This window comes from Bos indicus x Bos taurus, chromosome 24, assembly GCF_003369695.1.
Source record: "Bos indicus x Bos taurus breed Angus x Brahman F1 hybrid chromosome 24, Bos_hybrid_MaternalHap_v2.0, whole genome shotgun sequence".
NCBI classification, from domain to species: domain Eukaryota; kingdom Metazoa; phylum Chordata; class Mammalia; order Artiodactyla; family Bovidae; genus Bos; species Bos indicus x Bos taurus.
The window spans coordinates 788874-805641 of NC_040099.1; the positions used below are offsets into that span (position 1 = coordinate 788874).

General features: G+C 51.5%; 1 protein-coding gene across 4 annotated transcripts in view; it reads left to right on the plus strand.

Annotated features, from left to right (window-relative positions):
• Positions 1-16768, plus strand: part of PQLC1 (PQ loop repeat containing 1) — a 41624-nt gene that overhangs the window by 19324 nt on the left and 5532 nt on the right. For 3 of the 4 annotated variants that reach the window (XM_027525580.1, XM_027525581.1, XM_027525579.1), the window contains exon 4: positions 8104-8320. The exons of the other annotated variant lie outside the window; for it this stretch is intronic. In XM_027525580.1, coding sequence (XP_027381381.1) covers positions 8104-8320 — 217 coding nt within the window. The remainder of the gene's footprint in view (positions 1-8103; positions 8321-16768) is intronic. 4 annotated transcript variants of the gene reach the window in all.

Here is a 16768-nt window from a genome sequence, read left to right on the forward strand (position 1 = left end):
CAGGCCGAGCGCAGCATCCCCAGGTGGCGGCGGCTGGAGCTGCTGCTGGAATTGCTCTGATCCAGGGCAGGAAGGGCAGTCACCCTCTCTTGAGGCCGCTGCTCTCTCCGGCATCATCGATGGCCGATCTATACCCTTTGAGACCAAATCTCTTACATAGTCGTTTGGAGAATAAAAATACAATTCGATAGGAAATCAAGTCCTTCTTGCCACTAGGACACAAGCTCCTGGTGCAGATTCTTCAGATAGCAAATGGCTTCTTAACTCAGAAGTGATTGGACTGAGCAGGGAAGGAATGGCTTTGTGGATCCAGGGAGCCTCAGACCTTCCGCCAGCCAGGTGGGGATTTCTCCACGTTTACATAATTGGGAAGCTTCAGGGATGTGTTGGTCACCACCAGGCATCTTTAGCGGCAGCTCAGGGGCAGGCGAGCTGGGTGGATTGGAGGCCCTGTGCTGATTGACTGGCCCCCATGTGGGCCTAGGACCTTCTTTCAGCTCTGAGTGCCTTGCCATCCAGACTTGCCCTTTGGGGCCACTGACTGGAAACCACATCCGGGGAGAAAGCACATCCCGCTTGAGCTGGGGGCTTGCCAGGGGAGTGAGGGGAGGTGATTTGTATTAACACCTCAGCTCTCGTGGGCATCCTCCTGTCGGCGTTCTGCCTGCGTCCCTGTTCTCCAAGCACCATCCGCTCACGCACAGAGTGGGATGCAGCGGCCCAGGAGGAAGGTGTCACCTGAGTGGCTCTGTTTCAGGAGTAGGGTGCCAGCCCGCCCCTGTGCCTGGTCTAGAATCAGTTTTGAGAGGGGGTCCAGACCATTCTTTCTTAGCTTATTTTAAAAATTATTAACAAAAAAATCTTTGACGTAGGAATCCCTAAAGAAGTATAAGAAATTCTTGATTCTTCTGATTACAGATCAGCGATCTATACATTTTATTAAGCATCTTCTGTGTTCTTCTAACTTTTTCTGACTAAACTCTGCAAGTCTCACTTCATGCTTTCTGTATCTACCCAGTGTTATCCTCAGCCGACATTTTTCTTTATGTAATTTCCTGCTTTTTTCTCCCTGCTGCTTGTTTTAACTCACCACATCAGTTACAGTTAATGGGTAGAAGGGTCATTAAATGTCTTTTAAATTGTCCAGGATTCAAATGACAGCACCTCAAACTTAAAGTTTGAAAGAACTTTTTTTATCTTCAGTATTAGAGAATATATTCTCTAAAGTGAATATGTATGTCTGTATACAATTTGAAAGTGCACAGTTCATTGGTTTTTAGTACTTTCACGGTGTTGTGCGGTGACCACCACCATCTCATTACAGAATATTTCCATCAGCCCAAAACAGACCCCACACTGCCCAGTTGCCTTACCCCAAGCCCTGGTAACCACTGATCTGCTTTCTGTCTCTGTTTTGCTTATTCTGGACACGTCATGTGAGGGAATAATACAGACTTTTGTGTCTGAATTCTTTCATTGAGCATGTATTTTCAAGATTCATCCAGGTGGTAGCCTGTGTTAGTACTTAATTCCTTTTTAAGGCTGAGTAATATTCCACTGTGTGGCTGGACCACATTTTGTTTATCCATGTGTCCAGTGATGGACATTTGGGTTGTTTCTTGTTTTGAATAGTCCTGCTGTGAATAATCATGGGAAGTTTTCACGTGAACAAGAAGGTTTTCAGTTCTCTGGGATATTTACATAGGAATAGAGTTGCTGGGCTGTGTGCTAACTCCACGTTTCATCATTTGAGGAACTGCGGGACTGCCTTTTAAAGTGGCTGCACCATTTTAAATTCCTATCAGCTGTGTGTGAAGTTCCCAGTTTCTCCACATCCTCATCAAGACTTTCTATTTTCCTTTTCACTTTTGCCATCGTAGTAACTGTGAAGTGATATCTCATTATGGTTTTGACTTGAGTTCCTTACAACTCGTGATGTTGAGCATCTTTTCATGTGCTTGTTGGCTATTTGTGTGTCTTTAGAGAAATATTTATTTGGGTCCTTATCATTTTTTAATTGTGTTGTTTGTCTTATTGTTGTGAATCATATATATTCAAAAGGAATGTGTACGTCTTCTCCCCCGGGAGTTGTAAGTGGTGCTCGTTTTGTAGACTGTCGGGCTTCGGTGTCCTGCGGAGCCTCTCTTGGCCCTGTCCTCTCCGAGGGACCGGGACCTGTGTGTCTTCCCCGTAGCAGCGCTCATGCTTCCTCTCCCAGCCTCTCTGTACCGGCCGTGGTTGGATGACTCAGGTCCTCAGGAGCCCGTGGGTGCGGCCCCCCAGGGTTGCCTGGTCCTTGGCCCGTGCACTGAGGATGTGTTGAGAGCATGTCCCTTGGGGGTGTCCTTAGCTACCTGCAAGTCCAGGAGGCAGAGAGGTGGACGGTCTCCAGCAGTGTTCCCTCCCGGCTCTGTGACCTGGAAGAAGCCCGTCCGGAGGCAGTGGGGGCTCTGTCGCGGGGTGTGGAGGCCCTCAAGGATGCTGGTGGTGGCCACTGCCCCGGGCTGTGACGGGGCAGGGTTGGGATGCTGGCAGTTCCCTCGTGTGAGGACACAGGGCCCGTCCTTGCACCTGAGGGAGCCCGAGTGGCAGAGATGGTCAGGGAGACCCGGGAGGGCCTTAACCAGGAAGCTGGCCCCTTCTTTGCCCCAGAGAACTGGCAGATAAAGCCGCGCCAGGTCTCATCCAGCCCACGTGCAGCTCTCGAGACTTAGCCATGAGGTGGGCTTCCCAAAGACAGAGGGCCTGTCCCCCTGCCCTTGCTCCTCAGGCCCCTCTGAACTCCCTGTCCACTCAAGCAGCTCTGTTTCCTTTTAGCAGCTTTACTGAGGTCTGATCAGCATGCAGTGAGTGCATCAAAGTGTGAAGCTCTGGTCAGTTTGGGCCTGTGTACAACCTTCGCCCAGACCAAGACAGTGAACATGCTGGTCATCCCACAGTTTTCCTCTTTGTGACTCCCCGCCTCCCCCAAATACTAATCTGCTTTCCGTCACCATTCATTTGCATTTACTCGAATTTGACACATTTACTGGAATTTTACCAGAATTTGGAACCATCCAGTATATACTGTTTTGTCTGGTTTCTTTCACTGAGCATAATTATTTTGAAATTTGTCCAAGGTGTAGAGTGTATCAACAGTTTGTTCCTTTTTATTGTTGAGTTATGTGGTTATATTACAAGTTTTCTGTTTATTAACTGGTTGATGGATATTTGGATCATTTCCAGTTTGTGACTGTTACAAATGAAACTGTGAATGAACTCTCGCGTTCAGGTCTTACATGAACATGTGCTTTCTTTTCTCTTGGGTATATACCTAGCAGTGGACTGGCTGGATCGTATGGTAAGTGTATATTTAATTTTTAACGAAATTGTTGCACTGTCTTCCCAAGTGCTGTACCATTTTGCATTCCCACCAGCAGTGTGTGAATTCCAGTTGCTTTGCATCCTCATCAATACTTTGTATAGACCTTTTTAAAAAAATTTTTTTTTTCCATTCAAATAGGCGTGTGGTAGCATTTCATTGTTGTCTTACTTTGCGTTTCACGAATGACGTCACATCTTTTCACGTGCTTGTTTGTCATCCTTAGAATCTTCATTGGTGAAGTATCCAGGTCTTCTGTCCCTTTAAAAGTTGTTCTTATTGAGTTGTGAGTTTTTAATGTTTTGGATACAGGTCCTTTCATCAGATACATGGTTTGCAGTATCTTCTCCCTGTCTGTGCTTTGTCTTTTCATTCTTTTAGTAATTTCTTCTGACAAGCCAAAGTTTTTAATTCTTTATGAAGCCCAGCTTATTAGTTTGTTCTGTTGTTGATTGTGCTTTTGGTGTCAGATCTGAGGCATCTTTGTCAAACGCAAGGCCACAAAGGTTTCTCCCTGTTTTTTTCCTGGTAGTTTTAGGTTTTACATTTAGATCTGTGATCTGATTACCTGTGAGTTACTTTTGTTTCTGGTGTGAGGTATGGATTCAGCTTTACTGCTTTTGTGTATGGATGTCCAAAGACTGTCTTTTTTCCCCACTAAATCACCTATGCATCTCTGTCAGAAGTCGGCTCTCTCTGTGTGGGTCCGTTTCTGGACTCTGTTCTGATGAATTGATTTATTTCTTGGTTCCTGTGCCAGCACCACACTGTCCTAATTACTGGCTTGGTACTGAGGCTGGGATCAGGTAGTGTTAGTCCTCCAGCTTTGTTCTCTGTTCTGTGTGCTTTGCCTTTCCATGTGGATCTTAGGGTCAATTTGTCACTTTCTACATTAAGCATGCTAGGACTTTGGTTGGAGTTATCTTGTATCTATAATCTGGGGAGACTAGTCATCATTATGCTTGTGCAGAGGGTGTTACCACAGCCACCCTGGGGCTGCTGTCCTTAGAAAGGCCTGCTTCCCCAGCAGGCCCCTGAGTGATGTCCGGGAACTCGGATTTTGGGAGACTTCCCATTGTTCCCAGAGTTGGCAAGAGGTGCTGTCTGTGCTTCAGTTGTCTGGACACCTGCTGTCCTTCTGGAAGTCTGGAATTTCACTGTGTTAAGCAGAGGGTGTCACGTGACCAGCCCCCGGTAAAAACTCTGGGCACTGAGGCCTTGATGAGCTCCCCTGGTCGCTGTCCGTTGCTGGAGGATCAAGCTCATCGGAGGGAGAGGCTCCTGGAAGCCACAGCTGGAGTCCTCTGGGCGCTGCCCACCTGCCTTTCCGTTCTTTGGCTTGGCTATGTGTCCTGTGGCCGTGTGTCACAGCTGGGACTACGCTGGCACGCTGGGTGAGTCCCCCTGAAGATCACCGGACCGGGGGCTGGTCTTGGAGGCTCCGACACGACAGCGTTGAGACTTCCAGCATAGGAGCTCCATAGGCTCTCTTCTTACTTGTGTCTTCTTTGGTTTCCCTCAGCAGTGTTTGTAGTTTTCAGTGTACCCATCTTGCACGTTGTCAGATTTGTCCCTAAGTATTTCGTATTTTTTATGGTATCGTGTAAGGTATTGCTTTTTAAACTTAGTTTCTGATTGTTCACTGCTAGTATGCAGAGATGCAATTTACTTTTATAAGTTGCTCTGACAGCCTGCAATCTTGCCATGCTCATTTGTTCGTTCTCGTTGGCTTTACTGGGTCCCTTATATATTTGATAAGAAGATCATGTCATCTGTGAATACGGATTGTTTTACTTCTTCCTCTCCCCCCTTTTCTTGCCTGATTGCTCTGGATGGCGCCTCTAGCACAGTGTTGATTAAAAGTGATGAGAGCAAACTTGCTTGATTTGGTCCTGATCTTAGCGAAACGCATATGTCTGTTTATACCCTGCCCACCTTAGAGTAATTGTTAGACGGTTAACTTACATGTGCTAAAACCCCTGCTACATTGTCCTTCTTTGTTTAAGTAGTCCCTGGTCTTGTGTGTGTGTGCGTGTGTGTATGTGTGCTAGTTGCTCAGTCATGTTCGACTTTTTGCAACCCCATTGACTGTAGCCCACCAGGCTCCTCTGTCCATGGGATTTCCCAGGCCAGAATACTGGAGTGGGTTGCCATTCCCTTCTTCTCTATGCAGGGGATCTTCTCTACGCAGGGATCAAACCCAGGTCTCCTGTATTGCAGGAGGATTCTTTACCACCTGAGCCACCAGGGGAGCCTTATCTATTAATAAGATTTAAATGATAAGAAAAAAGTCACATATATTCACCCACTTAGTTACCATTTACAATGGTCAGTTTTGATCAGATGTCAGACATTGTGAATTTAGTTTACTGGATATTTTTGTGGGCTTTAGACCTTCTTGAGATTAGTTCTGGGAAATGCAGCTGGTCATCTGTGGGGCTCTTGGTCTTCTTGATCTCATCACACTTTGCCATCCTCTCTTGTCTCGGATATGTGATAAATATTGTTAAAATGCATGTGAAGGTTCTTTCTCCTTCCTCCCATGTTTCACTGATGTATCCTTTCGGAAGGGGCCAGACGCTCCCAGGTGCTGGTATGTTTTTCTGGAACGTCAGAAACAGTGGTCCACAGTGGAGCTCCTGAAAGAGACGTTTCTCTGCCTGAGATACGGCAGGGATAGGCTTTGGAAAGTGGGAGTCGACTGTGACTTGTCCTCTTTCCCCCTGACCAACTCTGATCCTGCCTCCTCATGCCCTTTCCTGCCCTCAGGGAGCTCTGTCTGCACCTCTGGAGGGCACGCAGCGGTCACCAAGTGATGCCGGCCTTGGAGGCACAAACCGGCCTCCTGAATCTTGTTTTTTGAGTGCTGTTTGTCAAACGAGTGTTGAATTGGGCAGGTTTACTCCTTTACTGGAATTCATGCGATGCTTATTGATGATGATGTCTCATTACAATCATTAGGACCCTTTGAGAAAATACCCTTGAGTTATTCATTCAAACCGTGTCTATTTGGTCCCTTGGGACCTAACCGTAGACCTGTAGGCAGGTTGCATAACTGTTTCTAGGCCCCCTGCCCCCACTCAGAGGCGGGGCCTGGTGATGCTGTGGGACCACACCCATGTCCCCTCCTGGCCCCTCCTGCCTCCCCCTGCTCCTCCTGCCCTCTCGCCTGGGCTGCCAGCTGGTTCCTGGGTGTGGTCCTCCAGCAGGCCTGTGCTTAAGCTGCAGAAGGCGAATGATGGTTCCGCGTTGGAGTCGGGTTTACTGCTGGTGGTTGAGGTGACCACACCGTCGTCACAGCTGCAGCAGTGGGTGCTCAGGTGGTCGGACTGTTGGGTGATCATCTGAGAGCTGTGATGCCTGAGTATCGTCTGGAGTGTGGATTCTGACCCACATGGTTGAAGGTCTATAAACCTGAACGGCAGGAATTAGGCTCATTACTGCAGCTCATCACAATTAGTCACCGTAAAAAGATCCATGTTCTTGTCGCTTAGGTTCTTGCATTGTGTGTGCCTATTTACTCATGTCTAACTCTTTGCCACCCCATGGACTGTAGCCCACCAGGCTCCTCTGTCCATGGGATTCTCCAGGCAAGAACACTGGAGTGGGTTGCCATGCCCTTCTCCAGGGGATCGTCCCATCGAACCCGAGTCTCCTGCATTGTAGGCAGGTTCTTAGCCACTGAGCCACTGGGGTTGCCCCTCTTGAAGTGAATTATTTGGCTCTAATCTTTTGGAGGAGGCAGGTCCCTGAGCATTGAGTCCTGGGAGGCTGGCACGTGCAGTGCATCCTGCCAGCACTAGGTTCCTCCTGCGTGGCCTGGCTTACCCGCTCAGGGCCCTCGCGGGTGCCAGGCTGATGGAAGGAAGCTGCTCCGTCTGTCGTGCTGGGGGCAGAAAGTGGGTGAGGGTTCATCTGACTATATGTTTCAGAAGGAATTCTTTAAATTTATCTGAGGCTGTGTTTTTTGTCACAAATGAGTTTAGTTACATAAAACACAATTTTGTATCTTCTTTGTGTAAACATAGATCTTTTTGCACACTTGGCAAATGGCAGCCATGTAACTGAGCTCTTTGGCAGGTGGCGGCCAAGGTCTGGGCACCTCGTGCTCCCAGGGACGCCCTCTCCCCACTCCCCCGTCTTAACCCCACTATTTGGTTTCCGTGTTCCCCTGCGTGTCTGTCACGGTGGACTCAGGGAGGGGTCCTGTCCTCGGTGTTCATTGAGGGGAGGGGCTCGACAGGGCGCTGGTGCCGCTGAGCACCACGGGGTGACCTCTGACCTTTGCTGGGCCCGTTTCTGGCATTTGTGTGGATGAATATTTTTGGCTAAAACAGCTTTGCTGAACCTGCCTGTGACACAGTGGGACAGGGACCAGCAGACTGGAGACAGTGACGGCCTGAAGGGAACCAGCAAGAGAGGGGACGTGGTCACGTGGGCCCCGCAGCCTGCCGGAGCTGTGGTGAAGCCCCGGGGCCCTCCCTGGAGAGCAGGTGGACATGTGTGACGCGAGGCTCTTCTCTGGGCGCTGTTCACCGTCCAGGCTTGCGCCGACGTCCTGGACTGGGGGCAGATATTTGTTCAAGTACCTGAGTATTCTCAGTCACATCCTCCTCACGCTGGCCTCGCCATCCTCACTCGCATCCTCCTCATGCTGACCTCGCCCTCCTCACTCGTATCCTCCTCACGCTGGCCTCGCCCTCGACCCCGCCCCCGGTTCACGTCTGTTTCTTTTGCCCTAGACTTCGACCCCCACCACTTCTGGCACTGGAGCAGCTTTGCGGACTACGTGCAGTGTGTCCTGGCCTTCACTGGCGTGGCGGGCTACATCACCTACCTGTCCATTGACTCGGCCCTCTTTGTGGAGACCCTGGGCTTCCTGGCCGTGCTGACCGAGGCTATGCTGGGTGTGCCGCAGCTCTACCGCAACCACCGCCACCAGTCCACGGAGGGCATGAGGTAGGGGCAGAAATCAGATGTTCAGGTATGGCTGCTCGGTGGTCAGTTCTGCTAGGAAAGCTGCCTTCATGAGCAGTTTCGGTTTGCTCACTGGTCTCCTGATCTCTTGCTGTGCAAGCAGGTGAGTCTGTGTTCAGCAGGTGAGGGGAGGCCAAGAGCCTCCTGTGAAGCAGCTCACCGCCAGCCATGGATGGGGTGGGGGTCCACGGATGTTTCCAGAAGGCGGAAGGTTCAAGCCCTTTGATGCAGGAGATAACACAGCAGCTCCTTCCACTTGGCACCACCAGGAACAGGTCCAGGCACTCCCCGGTGAAGCAAAAACAGTTTATTTGCAATAACATCAGAAAGTGTAAAGTGCTTAGGAATTAACTTAACCAAGGAGGAGAAAGACCCATACAGTGAAAACTGCAGAGACACTGCCTCTCACTCATTCAAATGGTGACCGTCAGAAGAACAGCAAGCGTTGGTGAGGATGTGCAAAAATTGGAATTCTTGTGTTCTGTTCGTGGAAAGCAAAATGGTGCAGCTTCTGTGGCAAACAGTGTAGAATTTCCTCAAAATATTAAAATAGAACTACTATGTGCTAAGTCGTTTCAGTCATGTCTGACTCTTTGTGACCCCATGGACAGTAGCCCACCAGGCTCCTCTGTCCTTGGGATTCTCAAGGCAAGAATACTGGAGTGGGTTGCTATGCCCTCCTCCAGGGGATCTTCCCGACCAGGAATTGAACTGGAGTTTCTTATGTCTCCTGCGTGTGACCCAGCAATTCTGCTTCTGGCTGTATAACCAAGAGAATTGAAAGCATGGTCTTAAACAGATATTGTAAGCCCATGTTCATAACAGAGCAACAACCCAAGTGTCCATCAGTGGTTGAATGGATAAGCAAAACGTGGTCCGTCCGTACAGTGGAAAATTAATCAGTCTTAACAGGAAGGACATTCTGACACGGGTTCCAGTAGGGAAATTTGAGGACATGATGCTCAGTGGAATAAGCCAATCACAAAAGACAAATACTATGTGATTCCACTTATATGAGCTTAGAGTCGTTAGGTTCATAGAAGATACTACGACAAAAAGTGAAGAGGAACTCAAAAGCCTCTCGATGAAAGTGAAAGAGGAGGGTGAAAAAGTTGGCTTAAAGCTCAACATTCAGAAAACGAAGATCATGGCATCTGGTCCCATCACTTCATGGGAACTAGATGGGGAAACAGTGGAAACAGTGTCAGACTTTATTTTGGGGGGCTCCAAAATCACTGCAGGTGGTGACTGCAGCCATGAAATTAAAAGACGCTTACTCCTTGGGAGAAAAGTTATGACCAACCTAGATAGCATATTCAAAAGCAGAGACATTACTTTGCCAACAAAGGTCCGTCTAATCAAGGCTATGGTTTTTCCAGTAGTCAGGTATGGATGTGAGAGTTGGACTGTGAAGAAAGCTGAGCCCCGAAGAATTGATGCTTTTGAACTGTGGTGTTGGAGAAAACTCTTGAGAATCCCTTGAACTGCAAGGAGATCCAACCAGTCCATTCTGAAGGAGATCAGCCCTGGGATTTCTTTGGAAGGAATGATGCTAAAGCTGAAACTCCAGTACTTTGGCCACCTCATGCGAAGAGTTGACTCATTGGAAAAGACTCTGATGCTGGGAGGGATTGGGGGCAGGAGGACAAGAGGACGACAGAGGATGAGATGGCTGGATGGCATCACTGACTCAATGGACGTGAGTTTGAGTGAACTCCGGGAGTTGGTGATGGACAGGGAGGCTTGGCGTGCTGTGATTCGTGGGGTTGCAAAGAGTCTGACACGACTGAGCAACTGAACTGAACTGAACCATGGTGGTTGCCAGGGGCTGGAGGAGGGGAGAAGGGGGAGTTAATATTTAGTGGTTATTTATCTATAGTGCTTTTGAGTGAGTGTCTCTCTGTACAGATTTTTTAGTGACTTGTCTAAGTAGTATATTATGCGTATAGAACTTATCACATAATTGTGTCATCATTTTAGCACTTTGGATGCAGGGTAGAAACTTTACCTCCCTTGATGATATATTTAATACATTATATATTATATACATAAAATGTTCCTCTCCACTTATAATTTTCTTAACTATTTCTCTATTCATATTTAGAACATCAGATAATGTTATAATTTTTGCTTCAATCAGCATAATACACAAAATTGAAGAGGAATAGGAAAGTGTATTATATTTACCTTTATTTTTGCTTATGATATTCTGTCTTCCTTCCTACTCCAATATTCCTTTTCTTGTTTTTTTTTCCCCCTTGTTTTGAGAAATTTCTGAAACCAGCCTTTAAGGGTATCAGGTGGTGGCCGTTTTTTTCACTTTTCCCTCACCTGAGAATGTCTCGATACCCTTTCATCTGAAGGATGTTTCTGCTGATGTAGGATCTGGTTTGATAGTTCTTTTCTTTTAGACCTTGAAAAATCTGCCATTTCCTTCTGGTCTCCATGGCTTCTGATGAGAAAGCCATTGTCGTTTTATTGTTTTTCCCTATTGTTGTTTAGTCACTAAGTCGGGTCCAACTCTGCGACCCCATGGACTGCAGCACGCCAGGCTTCCCTGCTCTTCATTGTCTCCTGGACTTTGCTCAAAGTCATGTCCATCGAATCAGTGATGCCATCCAACCATCTCATCCTCTGTCGTCCCCTTCTCCTCCTGCCTTCACTCTTTCCCAGCATCAGGGTCTTTTCCAGTGAGTCAGCTCTTCACGTCAGGTGTCCAAAGTATTGGAACTTCAGCTTCAGCATCAGTCCTTTAAGTGAATATTCAGGGTTGATTTCCTTTAGGATTGACTGGTTGGTTCTCCTTGCAGTCCAAGGGACTCTCAAGAGTCTTCTCCAACACCACAGTTCAAAAGCATCAATTCTTTGGCGCTCAGTCTTCTGTATGGTCCACCTCTCACATCTGTACATGACTACTGGAAAACCACAGCTTAACCATGTTTCAACTTGCCAGCTCATCCGCTTGACTGATGACCTTGAGGACATGGACTGCATCCCATTGATTTCTTTCCCCAACATCTGACACAGTGTTTGGAAAATTACAGCAGTTCAGTAAATATTTGTTGAATGAACTAATGAAGGATTAAAATAGTTGATTCTCTAAGTCACTCTTGGGAAATAGGAGAACCCTTGGGGATGCATTTATGAACATGGAAAATTTACCACTGTGGGTACCTAGCCAATTGGGCTAATTCTTAGAGAATTTGTACACAGTGGCGAAAGTTGCAGAAGGCCCCAATGGGTACCACATTCCTGGTGGGTACCACGTCCCTAGTGGGGCTGCAGTGACTCATCCAGCTAAGGTGATGTTGGAAAGTTGCCTGGCCGGACCTCGGAGGTTGGGGCTGCTCTATGGAAGTGCAGCTACAGGCGTGGCCATCCCACTTCTGGCCTCAGTGGGGTGGGGGGCGACCACGGGAGTGACAGGACAAGCAGAAGTTCCTGGCACTTGGAGGGGAGCCTGGGGAGCTGTGTGGGGGCAGGCAGTGCTGTCTGAGGAGGTCCTGACCTTAGGACGTGAGGGATGCGTGTGGTCTTGTGCTCTGTGACTGCAAGCCCCTCTCCCCTGGTGCCCGCTCATTTGACTCCGCCCACCTACCTCCTGAGGGTGCTGGTGTGAGGGGTCGGGGTGCTGGTGTGAGGGGAGGGGTGCTGGTGTGACGGGTCGGGGTGCTGGTGTGAGGGGAGGGGGTGCTGGTGTGAGGGGGTTGAGGTGCTGGTGTGAGAGGAGGGGTGCTGGTGTGAGGGGTCAGGGTGCTGGTGTGAGGGGGTTGGGGTGCTGGTGTGAGGGGGTTGGGGTGCTGGTGTGGGGAGGGGTGCTGGTGTGAGGGGTCGGGGTGCTGGTGTGAGGGGGTTGGGTGCTGGTGTGAGGGGGTTGGGGTGCTGGTGTGAGGGGAGGGGTGCTGGTGTGAGGGGGTTGGGGTGCAGGCTGTGAGGGGTCGGGGTGTTGGTGTAAGGAGGGGTCAGGGTGCTGGTGTGAGGGGGTTGGGGTGCAGGCTGTGAGGAGGTTGAGGTGCTGGTGTGAGGGGGTCAGGGTGTGGGGTATGAGGGGGTCAGGGTGCTGGTGTGAGGGGGTTGGGGTGCTGATGTGAAGGGCCAGGGTACTGGTGTGAAGGGATCAGGGTGTGGGGTGTGATGGGGTTGGGGTGTGGGATGTGAGGGGTCAGGGTGCTGGAGTGTGAGGGGTCAGTGTGTGGGATGTGAGGGGTCGGCGGCTGGGATGAGGGGTCGGGGTTCTGGTGTGAGGGGTCGGGGTGTGGGATATGAGGGGTCGGGGTGTGGGTGTGAGGGATCGGGGTGCTGGGGTATGAGGGGTCGGGGTGCTGGGATGAGGTGTCAGGGTGCTGGGGTGAGATGTCAGGATGCAGGTGTGAGGGGTCGGTGTGGGTGTAATGGGTCGGGTTGGTGGGGTGAGGGGTCGGGGTGCTGGGGTGAGGGGTTGGGGTGCGGGTGTGAGGGCGCAGAGGCAGAGGAGTTTCCCCGGGGCGGCAGGCAGCAGGAGCCCGCCCTCTGGCTGAGCGGGTAGGAGAAGGCCTGGAGGTGCTGCAGCGCCAGCCCCGAGTGGGATAGAGGCCCGGCCGTCAGCCAGCGGATCCTGAGCAGGCCCCGAGCCCGCGGAGGAGGCCGGCGTCGCTGCTGCAGTTGGCTGTGTGTGCAGGGTCCTCTCCAGACTGCGCTCGTCCTCATTAAGGAGACTGACCTGATTACAGGCAGCTGCCGGCCCAAGAGCAGGCTCTGGGGCCAGCGTGGTGAGGATGGATGGTTCTGCGAGCCCAGGACAGCCGGGCTCTGGGGGGTCTGCAGGGCCAGTCCTGGGGCAATCCTGCGCTGCTGCCCGCGCCCCCTGCCAGCTGATGGTGCAGGCGACGCAGGGCTGTGCCAGCAACGGGTGGCAACGGGGCCTCGGGCTCAGGGCAGGGCTGTGCTCCTTGCTCCTGGGCATCGAGCTGGGGTCTGTGCAGGGTGACCTTGCTCTGTGTGCTTTTAAAGGCCCAGCACCCGGGGACAGAGGAGCCTGGCGGGCTACAGTCCACAGGGTCACAAGAGAGTCAGAAATGACAACTGAACAACAACTCTCTTTCTTAGTGAGTGAGCAAGCTGAGTGCTTGGAGAGAAAGTGCAGGCGTGGAGCCTCATGCAGTTTTGTTTCCTGTAAAATTAGTTCTTCTTCACAGAAGTCTGTGTAAGAGAACCTCTAAGATGAAGGGATGTTCACACGACAGTGGATTAAATCTAAATCCGCTGTGTAAACAGGCCGCCCCAGCCTCTCCTTCTCTCAGCCCAGCTCACGGGCACCTGGGCTCTGCATGTCCTCTCAGGGGTCTTCCCTCCGCCCCAGCCCGGTCTCTGCTCTGTCCCTGATAAAGTCCGTCAGTCTGGTTGTCGCACTGTCCCCAGGGCAGGGGCCTTCTTTCCTTGCAGTGTCCATAGTACCCAGAATGGCCTGGCTGTCAAAGGTCAGTGAGTCTGACTCCATGATCCTGAGAAGGAGACGCCAGGTGTCCCTGTGCAGCTGGGGCTGGTCTGACCTGTGCCCCCGGGGCCAGCGCCCTCTGCCTGTGGGTTCAGGGAGCCTGAGCCGTGGCGGCCGGGGTGCCCTGAGTGTCCAGCCCGACACGTTGCAGCCGGATTCCCGGGGGGCAGATGGCTGGCTCCCAGGTAGAAGCAAGGAGGGTGGGGTCGTGAGGGAAGTGCCCCTCGCCTGTCCACACCCCAGCCTGGAGGAGAGAAGGTGGCGTGCCAGGTATGCATGTGGTGGCCCAGTTCAGCCTGAAACCAGAACCTGCCCCAGCCCGTGACACCCTGGCCGGTGGACAGCCCCACTGGTGAGGACACAGGAGCCCCCTGAGGTTGGCTCCTCCCATCCAGAGTCAGGACTAGAGCCCTCCCGCCCGCTCCCGTGTCCACGCCTGGACTCAGGACTCGGGCTCAGGGCTGCCCCTGGCCCCTGGCCCCCATCCCCAGTGCCCAGCAGCTGCACCGCATGGGCTGACCTGAGCATCCTCAGGTGTCCCCCAGGGAGGTTTCTGTTTCACCCCCAAGACGGAGCAGTCCTGGACCTGCTGGGACTCGGGACTCTCGAAGCCCTGCGGTCAGGGCCAGCTCAGATCTGCTGCGGGACACAGCCTCAGACCATCAGGAGGTGCGAGGCAGGACGGGCTGTGAGGTCCTGCTCAAAGACCAGCTTCACCCATCTCCCAGGGGACCTGCTCAGAGGGTATGCGCCCACACACACAGGTGTGCACACACACTCATGCACACAGACACATTCACACATGTGCACACATATTCATACACACACACTCACATGCATGCTTTTGCTGCCTCTGCCTTGGAGGAAATGCAGGAGGTACTTTTGAATGATTTCCCTTTACAGAATGTTAAGCGATTGTTGGAATGGTGCTTCTGAACCAGTAATAGAAAGTCATGCAGCTTTGAAATAAGGTCACTAATTAGCACTGCAGCCCTGAAAGGCAACTTGTGAGCCAAGTTCCCTCCTCCTTCCTCCGCGTTTTGCTGCATTAGAAGATGTTCCCCAACAAGTAATTACTGGAGAGCCTGGGGGCGGGTGGAGGGGGCCAACGTGGGGAAAACCAGTGGTGGATCCAGTTATGACCGAGGAGAGGGAGGGGCGGGCGGGAGGCCGGCGGATGGAGGGGTGTTCAGAGACAACGCTGGCCCTGGCCATGGGGGCCCCAGGAGGAGGTCATGTGTGTGGTATTGCGAGGCGGGGACGCTTCTGGGCGCAGCAGTTCTGGCCGGCTGCTGGCTCGTCCCAGCCGGGACACTCCTGGCTTTGACAGCAGCGTCCAGCATCTGGGAAGTGCTCACACGGTCCAGCTCCAGACCTGCCCTCGAGCCTGGGGCCTCAGCTGCTTGGGAATCAGGGGCGGCGTCTCCCCGGGGCCACATGCGCGTCACTCCCAGCCCCCCACCCATCGTCCTCTGTGTCGTCCTTGACCCGTGGTGAGCCTGCCATCATGAGTGGAGGTGCCGTGCACAGTGCCCATTAGAGTGCATGTGTGGGTGTGCACACGCAGGCACACCTCCACCACAGCACACACCACACTTGCACACCCAGGGGCCAGTCAGGAGACGAGGAGGGCTGGAATTAGAGTTCAACCAAAGCCCTGGAACTTACAAAGATAACTTCATGGAGCGGTAGCTTGTCACACCATCACCCATTTAAAGTACCCCATGCAGTGGATTTTAGTGCATTCACAGAGCTGTGCAGCCATCACCAGTCTAATTTTAGGACGTTTCATCACCTGAAAAGCAGTCTCGTGCCCGCTGGTGATCACTCTCCACTGCCCCCACCTCGGCCAGGCCTCAGAACCACTGATCTGCTTTCTGTCTCCACGGCTCTGTCTGTTCTGGACGCGTTAGAGAACTGGAATGACATGGCACATGGTCCTCTCTGCTGCTTTCTCTCTCCGTCATGCTCCCAAGGCCAAACACAGTGAGCGGCCAGCATCTATCCTTCCTGAGTGACAGTCACTGTGCTCACAGGTCAAGCTCTGCTGGTCTCCTCTTCAGTTGGTGGACATCTGGGCAGTTTGGCATCTTCTTGGCGACCATAAGTGGTGTTTATGTGAACAGCAGTGTTGTCTGTGTGCCAGTTTCTGCGCGGATGTGTGTTCCTCTGTTTTGGACACACTTAGGAGTGGAGCTGGTGAGTCGCGGCCGCACCATTTTACGTTCCCGCTGGAGGTGCGGGATTCTGGCCTTTGCACAGCCTCACCAGCACTTGTTACCTTCTCATCATAGCCGTCCGTGTGGGTGTGAAGTCGGGTCTCCTGTGGCTTTGATTTGCATTTTCCTGATGACTGATGACGTCAAACACCTTTTCCTGTGATTATTGGCCATTTGTGTATCTTCTTTAGAGAAATGTCTGTTCAGATTTTTGCCCATGTAAAAATTTGATTGCTTGTCTTTTCTTATTGACTTGTAGAGATCTTTAAATATTCTTATTGGTTTGCATACATCTCCGTTGCAGGCCATCTTTTCACACTGCAGCACAAAAGATTTGAATTTTGGTGAAGTGTATCTTTTTAAAAAAAAAAAAATTGCTATGCTTTTGGTGTCACATCCAAGAAATCTTGTGACCCATGGTCACAAAGACCTACTCCTGTGTTCTGGGTAGGTTTTGAATTTTGGGAGAGCTTTGGATGGGCGGGAAGGAGGGGAGGTGTGGGCGCGGGCTCGGAGGTGGGAGTGAGGAGCGGCAGGGACGCATGTGGGCTCAGCGAGGCTGGTGCAGGGGTGAGGCTCCTGCTGTGTGGGCGCTTGCTGGGGAGAGGCATTCTGCATGGCTGGATGGGGCAAGGGTAGGTGAGAAGTATTTTAGGAATAGTCGTCGGGCTGCTCGGTTTGGGAGGAAAAATGCTGGCGCCAAGAATGAAGTAACGGGAGCCTGGATTAAACTCATGG